Here is a 19,076-nt window from a genome sequence, read left to right on the forward strand (position 1 = left end):
AGGACAGTTCAAAAGTTGCCTCAGATTTTCATTCATCATTTGAACTTTGTTTGTAAATAACCATGTAACACAATAATAACTGACAGTCTTGTCCACTGCAACTCTGTAGATAAGTATTGTCCAATATCAGAAATTCAATCTCACATCGAGGCCCAAGTTACAATCAGTGCTAAGTATGTATTTATTATTATTATTTTATACTCAAAAAAGCTTTCAGACTTCAGGCCATAATCACAGAAGAAAAAAGATGTCACCTAAGAAGTGTTCTAAATAGCTACCAAACCCCCTCCAGGTTAGATTTAGAGAAGGGGTACTGTTTGGTTTAGGGACTGATAATTGGAAGCAGAGTGTTTCACTATTTGGAGATGAAACCTTTCTGGTGCTGGGTTACTCCCATGGATCTGTTAGCAGTGGGCGGGCTTCCGCCCAGTTCCCAGAAACCCAAGAGGTACTCCCTTCCTCATGACATCATGCCTTGTTTCCTGCTCTCAAAAGAATTTATGGGAGAGTGGCTCATACTCCTGTGTCACTGAAGTAGAGCCACCAGGTGGCGCTCTAATTTTAGCATACTGTACAATATTGTATATGCAGCAACTGGGAGAGACAGATTTTCCTAGAAAGTTTGTTTGGTAGGATGACATACTGTTCTCACAGATGCCTTCATATTGGGTCCATTCAACTCTTGCCCATATAAACATAAAGCTTAAAAAAAAACAAACGTTTTCACCTCTGTGACTACTTGAAATGAGACCGGGGTATTTCTGTGCTATATTTAAAACACTTTTCTCTGTACCTCAAGTGGAGTTAGACACGAAGGTATATGGGCTCCTTCTCAGAACATACTTGAAGGGAATGTTGTATGAGAACATAATCTTAAACCAGCTTCAAAGAAAGTTAAAATTCTGTAGTGTAAAACAATTTACAAAGCAAACTCACACAGCCAGAAAACAAACAACCCCCAACACCCAGCCACCCTGCCCAAAAGTAAAAAAGGGATGATCCCCTTTTCTGCCCCAGCAACAGGAAAAAGTAAGAAATAGACAATTTAGAGTTTAGTTTTTCAAAGTTGCCAATAGACATTCCTAGCCTTACTGCATTTCAAAGGCCTGTGTCTGGCACCTGTGTAATATTGTGTGTCTAGTTATACACACCTTCCCTCAGGTTCATTCCCCTACAGCTTGGAGACCTACTCAGGAAAGTAATTTACTTTCATTGCCTGGAATCCTAACACCCACACCCCGCTCTCATCACTAAACTACTCCCCCTCAGCCCTGGTCAATCCCAGGCACTTTTTGATGAGAGGAGGGAGGGGCAATCACGAGGGGGTGGAGCCTAACTCCAGTGACCGCTGTATTACCCAATCCAGCCATGGTGTGGGCGGGGCCTATCAGAGCAGTAAACGGCGGCTGCTTCGGCCAATCAGCTCGTTAGCCGAGTCTCAGTTGGCCAATAGGGAGGCGGGGAGCGGGTGTCGCTGGCGGTTAGGAAGCGGGACGCCAGGCTGGGCCCGGTGTTTGGTTTCTGAAGAGAGGGTGAGTCGGGGAACGGGCCGCGAACTGCTAGGCACGTCCTTAACCGTGGGGGGCCTGGCCCCCTCAATGGCCCCGCAGGCCTCCCCTCGTGCTCGGGCCCCCGGGGGGGGGGCGGGCGCTCGGCCCCGCATGACCCCCCCCCGTGCTCGGGCCCCCGGGGGGGGGCGGGCGGGCGCTCGGCCCCGCATGACCCCCCCCGTGCTCGGGCCCCCGGGGGGGGGGGCGGGCGGGCGCTCGGCCCCGCATGACCCCCCCCGTGCTCGGGCCCCGGGGGGGGGGGCGGGCGGGCGGGCGCTCGGCCCCGCGTGACCCCCCCCGTGCTCGGGCCCCCGGGGGGGGACGGGGCGGGCGCTCGGCCCCGCGTGACCCCCCCCCCGTGCTCGGGCCCCCGGGGGGGGGGCGGGCGGGCGCTCGGCCCCGCGTGACCCCCCCCCCGTGCTCGGGGCCCCCGGGGGGGGGCGGGCGGGGCGCTCGGCCCCGCGTGACCCCCCCCCGTGCTCGGGCCCCCGGGGGGGGGCGGGCGGGCGCTCGGCCCGCGTGACCCCCCCCCGTGCTCGGGCCCCCGGGGGGGGCGGGCGGGCGCTCGGCCCCGCGTGACCCCCCCCCGTGCTCGGGCCCCCGGGGGGGGGGGCGGGCGGGCGCTCGGCCCCGCGTGACCCCCCCCCGTGCTCGGGCCCCCCGGGGGGGGGGGCGGGCGGGCGCTCGGCCCCGCGTGACCCCCCCCGTGCTCGGGCCCCCGGGGGGGGGCGGGCGGGCGCTCGGCCCCGCGTGACCCCCCCCCGTGCTCGGGCCCCCGGGGGGGGGCGGGCGGGCGCTCGGCCCCGCGTGACCCCCCCCCCCGTGCTCGGGCCCCCGGGGGGGGGGGCGGGCGGGCGCTCGGCCCCGCGTGACCCCCCCCGTGCTCGGGCCCCCGGGGGGGGGCGGGCGGGGCGCTCGGCCCCGCGTGACCCCCCCCCGTGCTCGGGCCCCCGGGGGGGGGGGCGGGCGGGCGCTCGGCCCCGCGTGACCCCCCCCGTGCTCGGGCCCCCGGGGGGGGGGCGGGCGGGCGCTCGGCCCCGCGTGACCCCCCCCCGTGCTCGGGCCCCAAACTGACTGAGGCCCAGTAGGTGCCACTGAGAACACGTGCAGCTCCTGCACAGAAGACCCTGCCCCTACCTTGCGTTGGTATATGAGTTGCGTTATTCCTTCCAGTTTTTATACTAGAAATGCCAGACCGTGATTATGGAGACCACACTCCTGTCTCTTTCACCTGTCTCTAGGGTAGCTGGAAGTCTTGAGCAACGTTTTGGCTAGAAGTGGCTTTTATACACTGGAAAAAATCTGTTCTTTGAAAGAAACGTCACCTATTCTATGTTAGTGTTTTTTGTTTTAAATATTATTTTTGGTATCAAATAAATACTATAACCTGGGGCAGGAGTCAGGGCTTTTCCAAGTAAAATTTTCACCTATCTTTACTAAGGCTTGTCTTCCTTAAGATATTTTTGTTGATCTCTTGAGTGGTATCTTAATTCTAGGTCTTCCTGTATACATTTTATTGGCTAAATTATTCTTTACTGTCTATAAACAGTCCATAGATTTGCAGGGTTAATATTTTACCCTTCTCTGTCTGTCTGTGTGTGTCATTCTCTCTCTCTCTCTCCCTTTTATTTTTATATATATATATATATATATATATATATAGAGAGAGAGAGAGAGAGAGAGAGAGAATTTTTTTTCTTTGTTAAGAGGACACTATCCACATCTCAAAGAAAATCTTCTGCAGGAGATTATCCTCGGTAGCCAGCTAGGGTTTCTTACACTTTTAAGAGCTGCTTGAAACCATGTTTAATAATACAATTTGTTTCTAAATGGTGGGGGAGTCTTGCTGATTGCTTGAGAAAGCAACAATTTGTAATAATGGAATATGTGATTTGATGCCAGAGTATCTGAAGAACAGGAAGTAGCAGAATGAATAATTGTACTTGTTCTTATGAACAGAAATGAAACTGAAAATGTTTAATTGTCCCTTGCTCCAGCTTTCAAAAGAACGTGGATATGGCTGCAGTTAATGATCAGGAAACCCAACTGTGCAACAATTGGTAAGAAATAAATGTCTGGGACTATTGACACAAGTGTATTGTATGTTATTACAATGTCCCTACGTAAACTCGTAGAAACATGCCGTGTTGCTGTCAGATGTCTTCACAGATGGAAGCAGCAAGTGGTATATAAAATTGTTTCTAATGACCGTAAAAGAATAGAAAATATTCTGGTAGGCACTTCACCGGTATTCAGAACTTGCTGTGTCACCTTGAGAACAGCAGAATAATATTAATGGAACCTGCTGCTAGTGGTCTCCTCCCCTACTCCACCATAGAAGAAGGGGAAATCAACTAAAACTATTGGTTCTCCTTCAGATAATTTTTTAAAAATCAGTTTCAAGAAAGCTGAAATATACAGGATTCAATTTTTGTGGCTTATTATAGCTGTGTGTTTGTCATATGTACAGAATATCATGTTGCTGATGTCGCAGCCTGTTGTGGTCTTAGAAACAGATGGGATGAGAATGAAGGGTTATTGCTGTTGTTTTGAGAGGGGCTAGGTTTTTATCTTGTGGCAGGGAAGGTAAAAATAATTGTCTTGTTTGGGGGCTGATGAGTTCATTTCTGTGCTTGTGAACATTGTATCCCTTAAAAGTCAAACTCCATCTTGAACTTTACTCTACTTCCTCTATCAAGTTAATATTGGTAGAGAGTGGGAGAGGTTAAAGTACTTTGCTTCCACTTGAACTGATTTGCCATCTTTGCTTTTATGGCATGGGTTAGCCTTTCAGACACTCTCCTCTGTTTTCCCCTCCCAGGGCTCCTCAGGAATACTTCTCCAGCACTCCTAGGCTCAGAATATTCATACTACATAGTGGCAGTAACTTCAGAGGCCCAAACTCAAATGACATCCACCCATCTAGGCTTAATAGAAGTCTCTTATCCTTTCTGGGCTTGTCCCAGCTCTCTGCTCCTTGGCTGGGACATCACCTGCAGGGGTGCTGCGCTCTGGCTTCCTCTTGCTCTAGAGCAAGGGGTCTCAAACTTCATTGCACTGTGACCTTCTTCTGACAACAAAAATTACTCCACAATCCCAGGAGGGGGGACTGAAGCCTGAGTTCACCCGAGCCCCATTGTCCCAAGTGTGGTGGGGGGGCAAAGCCTAAGGGCTTCAGCTCCAAGGAGGGGCCTGTAACCTGAGCCCTGCTGCCCAGGGCTCAAGCTTCAGACCTGGGCCCCAGCAAGTCTAAACCAGCCCTGGTGACCTGCTTTGGGGTCCTGACTCAGTTTGAGAACTGCTGCTCTAGAGACTCCTCCTCCCATGATCCAGGCCTCCTGGTTTCTGACTTCTCTCTCTAGAACCTGCAGAGCTTTCTACTTCAGCCCATCAGAGCCCCACCTCTGCTTTCTCTGTTCCTTTCCTACCTGATTTTTCTAGTCTCCCTCCCCTTTAGGGCCCAGGCTCTTTCTCTTAAGCCTAGTTTGGGGTCAGCTGACTAGTCTCAGGTGCATTGTACTCTTCCCTCTTAAAGGGCCAATGCTACCTTTACACACTTTTCAAATGTCTGAATGGATTTTTCCCTCTTGTAAGTCTGTCTGCACATAGCTCAGGATAGAGCAATAGGTTTCTCCACAATAGAGTAAGGTAGGGATTCCTCACTTCAGAACAGCAGGGGTATTGCATCTTTTGTTGGTTGAACCATTGACCAATATTGCAGCGTAGCTGAAGAATCTATTCTCTAGCTTTGCCCACTGGAGGATTGCCTGACCTTTACACTATGTGGAGTGCTCTTTGCAGAGTCTGTAACTGTTACTCCTGGTCTGAGAGCCTGGATGACTGCCTGAGTATGCTGCAAGGCTTGTCTGTTTTCCCCAAAGCTGGAGTTGAACAGAGTTTTGACTTAATTTGATGAACTGGGAGACTTTGGGTGTCTAACTTGGTAAGTGTGTGTGTTCTAGGACTACACGTTGTGTACAGTCCGGTAGGCTTTTTTCTTTTACAAACCCGAATACATGGAAACTGAATTCCTGAACTTATTTGTTTTTCAGGCAGCTCTCTTGAATCCTAAATCTGAGTTTATTTTCAGTGTAATTTGTGAAGAGTAACTTTTTTTGTATCCTTGTAGCAAAAAGGCTATACCTGTAGCTAACTTCACCATCCATGAAATCCACTGTAACAGAAATATTGGAGTGTGTCATTTCTGCAAGGAGTCTGTCCCTAAATCTGAAATAAAAAACCACATTGAATCTGAACATGTGCAGGTAATAAAATAAATTCTACTCTAAAATAGCTGATTTTCATGAAGTGCATTTAATAATTGTTTTTGTTTATCCTAGGTTACTTGTAAGTGTAATATGAAGATGGAAAAATGTCACTTAGAGGATCATGAGGTTGGTATATTTGGTTTTTGCTCTTGATAATACTCTAGTGTATTTCCAGTACTGACACTAGAGCCTTAGTGTTCAGATTATAGCTACTGTGCTAACTGATCTTGGATGTGCTCTGCCCATGTTTAATCTGCTTTCTAAATCCATGCTAATCAGTGATACTCTTGTAAGAGGCTAGCTGTGTTAGTCTGAAGTGGTGGTACTCACATGCCTAATAAGCAGCTCCAAGCTCCTCAACAGGAGGGCGTTTATGTACATTGGTAGCTAGGTTGGTGGCCCAGGTTTGTCCCTAAGTAGTGGTTAAGGCTAAAAATTCTGCCTGTGGCTATAGTTGCATTGAGCTTGGCAACTTCACTTTTCAGTATTGTCTTTATCTCAGGTGTGGTGTGTTTGTTTTTTTGTTTTTTTTCCCCACCCTGATATTTATGCAGGACCTGAGGATTTGTTTTGTCTAAACAGTTTTTAAAAATCATGGAACAATAAACACTTACTTCATATGATTTTATTATTTACAAATTGTCACTGGAGTTAACATTGTCAGTGGAACAAAAGTGTCACAGGAAAGTGGGATTGTGCTTCAGCATAAGCATCAAATGCAAAGCTGTTGCATGGAGAGGAATGTGAAGGGAGTTGGACCAGGTGGCTTATTTTAAAGCATGCAGTTTTGATCCTCATATTTCCTGTTGCAGTAACTTAATCAAAGCACTTGATGCACTATAACTATTAATGAAGCAATATGAACAGTGGGGATTGGGACAGTTAAGTCAAAAACACAGCCAAAAAAATCCACTTTGAGTGCTTAGTTTTTTAGGAGTGTTATGTTGAAGTTTGATGTCTAGTAAATGCATGCTTCCTTTTTCCTATATAAAATACACTGAACTTCCAGTGAGACATACTGTGTGTAACTACTCAGGAGTTTGTACCCCCTGTCTTAAGTAGTACCTTACTACTTAAGTCTTCTTTTATGGGCTGGTTGGCTTCTAGCTGAAGACACAATTAATCTCTAAAGCAATTTGGAATGCATCTCTCAGTAATAACACAGTGAACTGGGTACCTTCTTTGGGCAGTAAGTAAGCCTAGCATAACTATAAGACTGGGCATATATCAAGAGTTATTCAATTTTATATTTTAGGCATCAGCGTGCCCTCTGCGTCCTGCAGTTTGCCAACATTGTGAGATAGAGCTTGCATTCAATAAACTTCAGGACCACGAGGATTACTGTGGAACTAGGACTGAAACATGTAGTGAGTGCGGTCACAACGTAATGGTGAAAGATCTGAAAGAGCACCCTGAAGTTTGTGGGAAGGAGGTGGAAGAAAAAAGAGTTAGCCAAGCAATGTCATGTTATAACTATAAAGATGAGGCTGCAAATCTGTGTACCTTTCAAACCATCAGAAACCTTCTGAGTTCAGATGGCCTTGCTGGGCCTCTGCAGAGGATGTCTGGGACGCAGGAAGGCAGATTTCATAGCAGTTTTGGAGGAGACCAGGCTTCTAAGAATATTAACAGAAGAAATGCATCAGCAATGCAGAGAGATCAGAACCGAGGTAAAGTGTGGACAAGGGTAATAATTGTACATTCATAAGTTTTATTTTTACCTTTAAATTAAGGTTAGGTAACTAAGTGGAGTGAAAGCTCTATACTTGTGCACTGTATGGCAGTGTTTCACAAACTTGGGATGCCTCTTGTGTAGGGAAAGCCCCTGGCAGGCCGGGCCGGTTTATGTACTTGACATGTCCACAGATCTGGCCGATCGCTGCTCCCACTGTCCGTGGCTTGCTGCTCGAGGCCAATGGGAGCTGCTGGAAGCAGTGCGGGCCAAGGGACTTACTGACATCACCCCTAACAAGATCAAATATGCCTTTTTTTATTTTGATTTCGTATTCGGCTTGTCTAACTCCCAGGAAATGCACATGCCAAGGCTGCTGTTGCTGTTAATGACTGACTTGTGTTTTAATGCTCTTCAGAACATCATCTCCTTTTTTTTGTTTAATTCATCACCTGGAAGTGTCCTGTACCTTGTAAATACGTAGTTTAATGAGGTAGAGTCTTCCAGCACAGATGGAGCATGTTTTAAAGTAAAGTCCTAATCTTATTGAACACCTGTATCTTCATTTAATGAGAAACTAAGAAAGCTGAGCTTAAATGGTATAAAGAAATGTGCCTTTTAAAAGAGATGTACAATTTAAGATTGCAGCTTCAGTGCATAAATACAGGTCTCTAAAGTCGTGATCAGCCATATTTTGTATATTAAAAAACACTTGTTTTTTAAAAGTGAGTCACTGAAGGAATTGTCTCAAGCCACAGGGGTGCAGAAAAGTTTTCACAGCTTGCAAGCTGTTTTACTAAATGTACTGTATCAAATTGCCATACTGACTTAGAAAATAAAGCCTATTGTTAGAACCCCACTGATTTCAGTGTACTGGAATCTCCATGTGGGTGAAGAGATCAGAGCATGTAAATGTCATTGCAAGCATTTAGAGTCTGAATACTCCTTCCTGAAACGCTTCTAGAGGCCTCGCTTTGTATGGCCATAATCCCACTAACCTGTATCTGAGTCAGGTGCTTGCATCAGTAGGTGAATGGACTTTTCTCAGTGATGGACTGAAAACATAAGACTTGTTACAGGTTCATAGATCTTTGACTAGAAGAAACTATGCTGAACTACTGTGACCTCCTGCATGGTACATGTCATAAAAACTCCTCCAGTAGTTCATGCATCAAGCTTACAGCTTCTGGTTGAACTAGAGCTTATTTCTTAGGTGTTTAATTGTGATTTAAAGACGGCAAGGGATGGAAAAAATATAATGTCCTTTAGTAAGTTGTTTCAATTTAAGAATTGTATGGCTAGTAAAGGAAATGAAGCCCCCCTCCTCTCAGGCTAGATGGGGGCGGGAGGAGGGGGGGGGGAATACAGGAAAGGACAAGGTTTAGCTTCCCTTAATTCATCTCAAAATATAAGTCATGAAGTGTCTTTTTGAGGCTTTGGCTATCTGTTTTTAAAACTAGAGTGCTGTGTGTGAGGCCCAGTTCTGTCCTCATTTGCATATATGAACTTCTGTTTTATTTACTTAGTCTGTTCTTAAAATCATAATTACTGTTAAACTATGTAGTTGATACTTACAGCTTCTGATATTTTTGTTTAAGAGGATGAGCTGGAATGGCTGGAGAGGAATAAAAACACGGAGTCCTCTCTGTATGGAGAACAGAATTCCAATTTAGACTATATGTTAGCCCTTAGCCTGCAACGTGAGAATAATCCACGCAACAATATTGCAGCTGAAATTCACAGTGACTTCTGGAAGAACTTCTACTCCAAAGAGTCCAAGCCATCTGAGCAGCTTAATGAAATAAACAAATCAGATACTTTCTCCCATGATCTTTTGTCTATTAACACTTCGGATCAGCTAAAAAGTAAGTTCTTTTAAAAGCCTTTCTTCATCAACAAAAATCAAATTAATTTTTTTTTTATCGGGGACTCTCATGACTAGCTCCTTGGAGATATTCTGACTTTCAGTACCAGAACAGTAGCACTTTGAGACTTTCTAAACTGCTTTAGATATCTCCTGCATCTGATGTAGAAATTCTCTGAATGTGCAGAAAAGCCTTTCCTATTCTTGGAGACTTTCCTTCCTTTTTGGAACTGTATCTTCAGCTACCTCAGTTTTTGACTGTACTGGCTGCTAAAATAGCAACATTTCTATTATTTATAGACAATAGTCTCTTAAGAGTTGTTAACTAGTGAAACTTTGATATTGGTATCTGTCTATCCCAAAGTTCCTTTCTTACTGAAAGATTTTAAATGGATAAGACGAGTACAGCATATTAATATGGAAAGGTAAGTGACTTGTTTTGAAAACCATATACTAGCAGATTCAACTCATTGTAGTTCTGCCATGTCTTTAAAAAATAAAACCAAAAACACCCTTATTCCTGCTTGTATGGAGATGTAACAACAGAGTAGGTGACATTAGCCTGTTTAATCTTAAATGTAAAGAGGAACTCTCCTGTATTATCCAAGTGCCAGATTATTTTAAAAAGAAATTGTGTCTACTGTGTAACATGCATAGGCAGGCAGATAATGAGGTTTGTGGGTTTTTGTTGTATTGGACTAAGGAACAGTGAGATTTTGGGGGCAAAAAATCCTTTTCAAACTTTTTCTAAAAAGTGACCTTTTTCCCTCCCACTTACAAAACTCATAAATGTGAAAGTAGAGTGACTACTGCCCTGAGACTTGCTATAATTCCTCCTCTCTCATGCAGAACAGAATGATCTCATGGATTAGAAATTCTGAAGACAGGTTGGTTAGTCTGATTGTTACCCCTTTTTATGGTAGGAGGTTTAATCCTTTTACTTACCTCACAGATGATGATATCATGTTGCCATGTGAATTCTGTGAGGCACTCTACCCTGAAGAAGACCTGATTCTTCATCAGGTTTGGTATTTCTGTATTCTATAATAATAATACTTCGCTCTTAAAGTGCTTTTTGTCAAAGGAGATAAGCATCATTATCGCCATTTTATAGGTGTATACGCAGGAGGCTTACTGAAATGGATGCCAGGACTTCCGAGTACAATTTCTATTTAGAAATCAAATTTTGTTGGAGCAGTTGAGCATAGTTAGTGGGAACACACTCCAGCAATGCTTACAGGATGCTGCATCTGCATAGAACCTTACAAAGCCTAATATTGAAATGTCTTAGTAAACTAAAAATACTAATGCAAAATTTTCATCAAAACATCCACTGTGCTGTTCCTTGGATTAGCACTAGAAACAAACTGCACTTTCTTGCAAAGTGAAATGCCAGTACAAAACCACATACATTGTGAAAAATAAATAAGTTAACTACTGACGTTAGGTTTTTGAATTTCACTATGCATAGCAACTTACTTTGAACCTTATTGTCCCATTAACTGAATATCTGAAGTGGAATATAATTTTGGGTGGCTTATAATACTAAGAGTATGTACTGGAAATAGAGGGTGGATCTATTTTACTCTGTGGAATGGCAGTATTATTGTCAGTGTTGAAATATTACTTACAAAGCCTTCGTGTAATAAGTATAACTAATTCCTTCTTTCCAATGTTGCCCATGTAACAGACTGGCTGTAACCCGGCAAGAGCTTTTGCTTCATTCAGTAAAAGAGGTTCTTCCCCAAGTCAACAGCAAGAATACAACAGACATGTTAAAGATTTCTTAGACCAACTGCACAGCAGCAGAAATACATATCCACAGCAGCAACAAGCTGTACAGACTGAAGGGAGCATTATCATTCCATGTGAATTCTGCGGCATTCAGTTAGAAGAGGAAATACTCTTCCATCACCAGGTATAAATGCTATTTGTAGGATGGAATTCTACAAGACCTAGCAAGTCTGACTCCTTAGTAGTAAATGTTGAAATCATGGTAATGCTCGGAGGCTGCAGTTGGGATTGCAGATGCTAGGGATTCACATACTTGTCATTTGAATCTGTCCTCTTTCAACCTAAGGGTTATGAGTTGTACCCCAAGATGTTGGCGCATACTGGGGCTCATGTTAAGGAAAGAGTTGTAGAAATATATATATTGTTTTTCAAATAATGGAGTCTGAGCAAACAGCATTCAAGCAATACAGCATAAATCCTCACATTTTAGGAGCTCTAGACTGCCACCTTCTCGCTCCTTCAGTATAATATCTTCCTCTGCATGACCACCTTCCATCTCTTAACAGTGAGGGCAAATAATTCCGTACAGAGAACCATAATGTCTAAGTTCTTGAATCTTTCTCCCATTGGGTTCTTCTGAAGTATTCACAAGAGACCTATTTTATTTCCCTATCCAAACCTGAACTCCTAACATTTTAATTGTCTTACACTTTCATTGTCTTGGCCTCTTGCTCGTGCCCCTGTTGAATTAATGCACATGAATGAACAGATTCAATTCTCTGATGCAGAACTTCTTGAAAGGGAAGATGACATGCGCACAGGTCATCTGAGACTAGAGTCTGACCTAAATTCAGATACTGTTGGCTGATGTATTCTGACTTCATGATGTATTTGAGTTTAACTACAGTTCAGTGAAAAGCTGCCAAACAGATGCCGTTTTGCCATAATCACACTGTTGCAAACTTTCCTGTCACAGCATGTTCAGATCTAATGAGCTGTAGACTCAGAGGTGTGACAAAAAGGATATATTTTGCAAACTTACTTAAACCTTCCTATGCTTTTTTTGTCAAGTGAAACCCTGTCCTGAAAACGTATTGCAGAGTTTATATGAGTTGTTCTGCTACTTAACTCAAGAGTCTGCCAACACTGGTGCAGCATGGCTTCCGCTTGTTTAAATCGGGAGGGGAAACCAGTACCATTGTGTGTGTGTGTTTGTGTGAGAGAGAGAGAGAGAGAGAGAGAGAGAGACACAGCGCACTAATTCACTCTGGCAATCTCTTGAAGAAAGGCCACTGCCATCAGTATGAAGGGATGAAAGTTCTTCCTATGAACTATATTTAAATAGTGCTACAAATATACAAAATGTCATCGCGGAATAAGTCATAGTCTCCACTGTGACAAGCTTAGCTTAACACAGACAAGATCAAGCATGGAGTAGGAGTTAGGGGCAGGCAGGTATGAGGGCCCTGGTAGGCGTAAGACTGGGCTGAGTGGCCAGTTACCATTCAGGTGGGATGGACCCAGCCAGAAGGGGTAAACTAACCTGCAAGGTATAAAACTGAAAAGGAATGAGTGGAAAATAAGAGAAAATGAGACCAAACCTGCAGTCTTTGTATCTTCTACCTCCTCATTCTCACATATAGATTACAAGCCTGGGAGACAGAAGGTAATGGAGACGTCTCAGGTGATAGAGAAGGGAGGATATTCAAAGGAATTGAAGTGAACTGGAAAATGCATGAACCAACATCCGAATGGGATGGTTTTGTAGTGTCCAAGTATGTTGAAAATTGTGCCATGTAAACCAATGGCGTGGGGAGCAGTTAGAATGTTCTTGTCCCTGTGTAGATCAGTTATGCATTTATTTTTCTAGGAACAGAGAAGTGGTAATTTTACCCCCTGGCTTTGGTAGATCTTTCAAAGTCAATTTGATAAACTTGCCTAGCTTATCTCTTTGCTTTATAGCATGTGCTCCATAGTCGAGGGAGTTTCCATGCATCTTGGATTATAGTTGAGGGCTGAGGTTTTCCTCATCAGGTTGACTTCTGCCTTTTGAAAGTAGAAGGACATTTGGATAAAGTGCCTTTCTACATCTGATCATAGTATGCAGTTCGGGGCTCCTTCAAAGTATCTTGAGTGACTGCGACTGAGCCACTGTCACGTACAACTTTCTCGTCTTGGCCTGTGGTTCTCAGATTTAAAAGGGACACCCTTCTATTTACAATCCACAGTTTTGTTTTTAAACTCTTACGCGATAGGTAATCCCTAATGTGTAACCGAAAGATGGCAAATATGTTCTGTTTTCAGTTTGTGCCTTTGATAGCACCTAGTGCAGTCAGTTTCCTCTCTTTAGTGAAGCTCTTTCACAGAGCAATCGAGGGAGAGAAACTATATTAAAAAACAATTGTAAAACTTAGGGAAACTGGCATGAATTCTCTGGGGCGGGAGTAGCACTTGGCTTTTTAAGCTACATTGATGTCAGGGTGACCGATATTCCTTCTGCCTTTACTGCTGATGAGGTGCAAGGTTGCATTGTCACTATAGCAGCAATGCAGATAGCTGAAGCACGTGAGCAGGCAGGCTTGGAGGGATCATCTCTGAGGATGACAGGCTAAGCATTGACTGAACATGAAGCATGACACCAATTATGGTGTGGTGACTTCTACTATAGGAAGTAGACTGAGGTCGTCAACTCCATCTTGCATAGACCACATGTCAACTAGTTACTATTTCTGGGCTGTACTTCAACAGGTGACCTAGAAGTGAGGATGTGAGCATGCTGTTATCAAGCCAGTCTCTCATTCTTTTCTCAAAACACATCCTTACTTCCCCATGGCATTTGAGGGAAGATGTACGCTTCAAAGCTTTCACAGGAAGTGTTCTCTAAGTGTCCAGAAACTATCAAAATCTCTCTTGCACTAGGATCAGTGTGATTTACGCCCAGCCACTGCCAGCCCAGGGGCGGAATTGCCATCCTCGCAACCGTTGCCTCCCAAAGACAACTTGGAGAGATCAGAATCACCAGAATCTAGAAGACGCATCCGGCATCAAGGTATTGGCAAAATACATATTTCCCGCCTGTGCTTCTTTCTATTCATGCTTTTAAGATCATTTTCTCCAACTGCAAAACAGAACAACGCACGTTCTAATCTAGATAAGGACTAGAACTTCCTAACTCCACCCTTATACCATTGTTCTGTTTCACATGGCGTAACTTGCAACATATATTAAAAATGCTACTTAATCATAAGCATGGAGCCCCACACAAACCACCAAAGAGAAACTTGAAATTACTAAACCCTGTGCAGCAAGAGAGGAAACTGGTAAGTCTGATTATAATCTGCGTATGTTGCTAGCGCCATCTGTAACTATTGCAGTTGTGGGGAAACTAATAAGGGGGTGAACTTTGAATTTCTTGCCTCATCAGTTTTTTTTTTTATTGCACCCTTAGGGTCAAATTATGTAGTTAGTTGCATGAAGAGAGGTTTAAGTGACAGTAGAAATCATAGATGGGTATCAGAGGGTAGAAGCTGATCCTGAATGTTTACTAAATTAAAAAAGACCCAACAAATCACAGAACAGAAACTCCATAGCACATGTATTATCTTAAATTGCCAAAAGGAAATGGACTAGAGTACTTAACTTGTGTATGGGGTCATCCAGTGTGTTGGTTGAAGTTAGTATGTAAATTTAACTGCTATGGTAGGTAGTGAATTTGCCCATAAGCCAGTTTTAAAATGCAAGTAAAGCAGCTTTTTATGCTACCTTCCCTTAATGAACAGATGCCAAGAACTTTGTTCTAAAGGCGTTCAGCCTCCATGCGAAGCTGGTAAAACGTGTAACTTTTGTCCTGGGGAATTGTACTAGTCAGTGAAGCCAATATTTCTATGGTGCAGTTCTGTTTTCCCAGACTATATGGTATTGCGTTAAAAATCTAGGCTGTTGCTTTGAAATCCAGAAGCTTTTATCAAGGTGTTTTTGTTTTTTGCCTCTTGTTCTGATCCTTGTTCCTTGCTTTGATCAGTTATTTCATTGCCGTTCCTAGTATGCTTTATTTATTGACTTTCCTTTAGGGGAAATTTCACCTCGGTATCTAGAAGACTTCAGGCAGCAGAACCTTGCGCATGCTGTACGAGAGAGCCGATCACTTAGCAACTTGGCAGTTGCCAGAAGCATACCCTTGACCTCTTTTAGTGCTGTAAGAGCTAACGATGCTCTGACTCAGAAAGGGAAGTCCAGCAACTTAGATGGCAATGACAGAAGACTCAGAAGCAGAGGCACAGCTGAGTCTGGAACAGGCCCCAGGCCAGTTGTGCGATCCACGCAAAACATCCACCCTGAAAGCTACGTTTCCAGTTTCCCAAGGACATCTCCAACACGACCAAGGTAGCGTCTCTGCTCAGTGTGGTGATGGAAAGAGAATTTTTAGCTTTAAGCGATTCCTGGGGATGCATCCTTATGAATAGACAATTAGTCCATTCCGATCTAGCTCTGCTATGGTGAGGGTGAGGCAGTGCTTCAGGGCCTATTTCTGCTACTGCAGACATCAAAGCTTGATAGAAGGAGAATTCTGCATCCACTGGTCTTCTCATCACCCAACCACAGATTCTTGTACATTTTGCCTATGGCTGGGGTAGGCTGCACTCAGTTTGACTAGCTGGTGTCTTTTTGGGTTTGTAGTAATGAGTTTAAGAAAACAAGTTTTCTAGGAAACTGTCTTATGGCACCTATTTCTAGGGCTCTACCAAATTCGTGGCCATGAAAAATGCATCAGAACGTGAAATCTTGTCTTCCCTCATGAAATCTGGTCTTCTGCATATTTTATGTTAAGACAAGTTTTGTCATGGAGGTCATGGATTCTGTGACTTCTGCAATATCCAGTGTAGTTGGCCTGTGAGCTGCCTGAGGAGCTCAGGCAGCACCTTGGCCAGCCACAGCGGCCGCTGCTGGAGCAGTCTCAGGCCCCACCCCATCCCCTCCCCAGCGGCAGGAGGAGTTTTGGGTTTAGGAGGGGACCAGGGGTTGGGGCATGGCAGGGGGTGAGGGCTCTGGGTGGTGCTTACCTTGGGAAGCTCTCTGGAAGTGGCGACATGTCCCTCCCTGAATTCCTAGCTCCATGTGCTGTCTCCGCCTGCAGGTACTGCCCCCATAGCTCCCTGCAGTTTCTGGCCAATGGGAGCAGCGGAGCCAGAGCTTGGGGTAGGGGCAGTGTGCGGGGCTAGGAGCTGAAGAAGGGACATGTCGCTGCTTCTGGGGAGCTGCCTAGGGAGACTGCCAGCCCCTCAAGCACCTGTGGTGTCCCCTATGAGCACCTGTGGCACCCCTGGGCTGTGCCCCCTCCTCTCACCCAAACTCCTCCCTCCCCCACCTCCCAAAAAAAGATGTAGTCAGGGGTATATCGAACAAGTCCTGGACATGTCATGAATCATGAATTTTTTTACTGCCTGTGACCTCTCCATGACTTTTTCACTAAATAAAAATACCTGTGACTAAAACGTAGCCTTAATAATAGATTTAATGGGGAGACCAGTGTTTCTCAAATTGGAGGTCCTGACTCAAAGGGAGATGCAGGTAGGTTGACAAGTTTTTATTTTAGGGAGGTCGTGGTATTGCTGCCTTCAGAGCTCGGTGGCCGGAGAGCAGCAGCTGTTAGCTGGGTGTCCAGCTCTGAAGGCAGTGCTCCTCCAGCAGCACACAAGTAAGGGTAGCAGTACCACAACCCTCCACCCCGGCCTCCCGACAATAACCTTGCAAATCTTCCCCCACCCCCTGAAACTACTTTTTTGGGGCAGGACCCCTTCAATTACAACACCATGACACTTCAGATTTAAATAGCTGAAATAACAAAATTTACAGTTTTTAAAAATCTGACCGTGAAATGGACCGAATTTGGTAGTACCCTATGTATTTTGGTACATCTTTTACATGCACTCTCCTTTTTCATGGAAAGGCGTCTAATCTTGTGTGGAAATGTCGTGGTTGTGTGTAGGTTTTGTTTTTTTTTCTTCTAATATTTCAGTAGCATTCTTGCTATTGGGATGCCACTGGTTGGAAATAGTTCTGTCTTTAACACCTATGTCCCTTGCTCTTGGGTTCAGCCTCCAGTGTGCATGGCTGAAAGCTCTCTGAATTCTGCCCAACATTTAGTATCAAAGTACCCAAGGTGAAATAGTGAGACACCTTGTTCTTTGATCCCAAGATTCAGCAGTTTGGGATACAGGCCAAGGGTGAGAGTTTTGGGGGTTTATGATGGAACTCTTGCTCATTTTTAGTAGGAGGACTGTGCGCTTTTATTCTTAAACCAGTTCCTTTAAGAGGATTGAACCTGTAGAGCTGCTTTGTCTAATGGTGTCAACTTCTCTCCTCTGCAGTGTGAGAAACGAAGCAGGCAGGAGCCCTAGGACTGCAAATGTTCCCATCAATTTCAGAAACAGGAACACAAAGGTAAGTTTGAGCTCTTCCCTGATCTGCATGGCCTCTTTTCTGCATTTCAGTGGCTGACCTAAAAGGTTTAGTTTATTTTTACTACTGTCTTTTTTTGAGCAGCCCACATCAAGCGTGACTCTAACATGCAACACAGGTCGTTGCTAGTGACTCACTCACTCACTGCTAGTAGAGCTCATGCTGACTGCCTGTTGTCCTCAATCTCACCTGGACTGGCAAAGAACCACCCTTTCTGCTAATATACCATTGCTTGGTGTTTGCAAGAGTCTGAACTCCTATACTTCCTTATAGGACTTGGGGTGCTGTCCTTTGCTCCTTGATCAAGTCTGAGAGAGCATGTTGTGATTCAACTTGTCTGTTTTAAAATGTATGTTTTATTTACTGTTTCCTCCTTACACAGGCAAAATCCCAGAAACCAGAGTCTGGCCATCTTGAGGAAGAATAATCAATCCTTTTATGAAGCGCATATTTAGCACTTGAAGCTCTCACTATGCACTGATACTTATTTATCCCAGCGCATGTACTTGCTATGTTGCCACCATCAATGGGGACTTTCTATTAACTTTACAATTTTTAGGCAGTGATTTTTCTATAATAGTTTTTAAAAGTTTGTGAGTAACGCATACTATAGCCGCTGTACAGAAATGTCAGTGTAAATTTTATATTGCTGCTATTTGGGTGGCTTTAAACTGGCAATATCCTAAATCAGTCAGTACTCAGAGGACCAATCTGTTTTTATCTCATCTGCTTGTGTGTTTCAAGAGGGATTTCCTTTTAATGTGCAGCAAAAGTAATTCATTGCTTCATCACTGAAGTAAATGAATAGATGTCTGAGCAGCAACCCTGTTAATCAAACCCAAAACGATCAGCCAGAACTCTTCTGGATGAAGAACCTGCCATAGTAAGTTACTGTAGCATTCAGTACTTGTCTGACTCCTCAGAGGTTGGTTGCAGAACATGCATCTCTGTAATGAGCAGTTGATCTTAATGATGATCTTCACCGAGGTTTGGGATCAGGGGATGAGTTTAGTGGCTTGACTTTAAACCTATTTCGCCTTCAGTCATTTAGCTTGCTGCTGGTGACAGTAATTCTGCATTAACTATTTTTACAGTTAACTTTCCCGAAGCTTTCTATCTTGTCAGACCTGGCCTGGGAATCAGGTGGGGAAAGTCATACATATTGTAACTTATGGTGGTTCTGTCTTCCTATCTGTAAGTCCATTAAATACCAGAAGTGCCCAGTATTCCTAAGGGCATCCTCAGATGAGACTGTGATCCACAATGTGGGAGCTTCAGTCCCACAGGCTTCCATTCTTAAACTGTTCTTTTGCTGTACTGGAGCCCTTACTTTTTAAATTCCTTATAATAAAATTTGTATCTACCTATCTCTTTTGTTCTGTAAACTGAAACAAAGTCTAGGCAGACCCTAGAAAGTGACTGAAAACTCTGCTGAGCAGAATGGGTTGGGAAAACTACTCTTCTGGGTAGAAACTTCCTAATTTTTTTCATCAGCCACCTTTGGTTTCAAAATGTCCAACTTATTCTTC

At 44.3% G+C, this 19,076-nt stretch overlaps 1 protein-coding gene across 2 annotated transcripts; it reads left to right on the forward strand.

Moving 5' to 3' along the window:
* Nucleotides 1-1,456: 1,456 nt before the first annotated feature.
* Nucleotides 1,457-18,458, forward strand: TRAFD1 (TRAF-type zinc finger domain containing 1). Of its 2 annotated transcripts, XM_050924259.1 has the most exons (13): nucleotides 1,457-1,532; nucleotides 2,792-2,884; nucleotides 3,548-3,610; nucleotides 5,680-5,815; nucleotides 5,891-5,944; nucleotides 7,074-7,488; nucleotides 9,089-9,355; nucleotides 10,307-10,377; nucleotides 11,045-11,272; nucleotides 14,008-14,137; nucleotides 15,159-15,471; nucleotides 17,457-17,529; nucleotides 17,930-18,458. In XM_050924259.1, the coding sequence occupies exons 3-13, from the start codon at nucleotides 3,567-3,569 to the stop codon at nucleotides 17,972-17,974; spliced, it is 1,776 nt and encodes a 591-aa protein (XP_050780216.1). In that variant the 5' UTR covers nucleotides 1,457-1,532; nucleotides 2,792-2,884; nucleotides 3,548-3,566; the 3' UTR covers nucleotides 17,975-18,458. The 2 variants fall into 2 exon arrangements, with proteins under 2 accessions (XP_050780216.1, XP_050780215.1); XM_050924258.1 differs by lacking the exon at nucleotides 2,792-2,884.
* The last annotated feature ends 618 nt before the right edge of the window (nucleotides 18,459-19,076 follow it).

This window comes from Gopherus flavomarginatus, chromosome 15 (assembly GCF_025201925.1).
Source record: "Gopherus flavomarginatus isolate rGopFla2 chromosome 15, rGopFla2.mat.asm, whole genome shotgun sequence".
NCBI lineage: Eukaryota > Metazoa > Chordata > Testudines > Testudinidae > Gopherus > Gopherus flavomarginatus.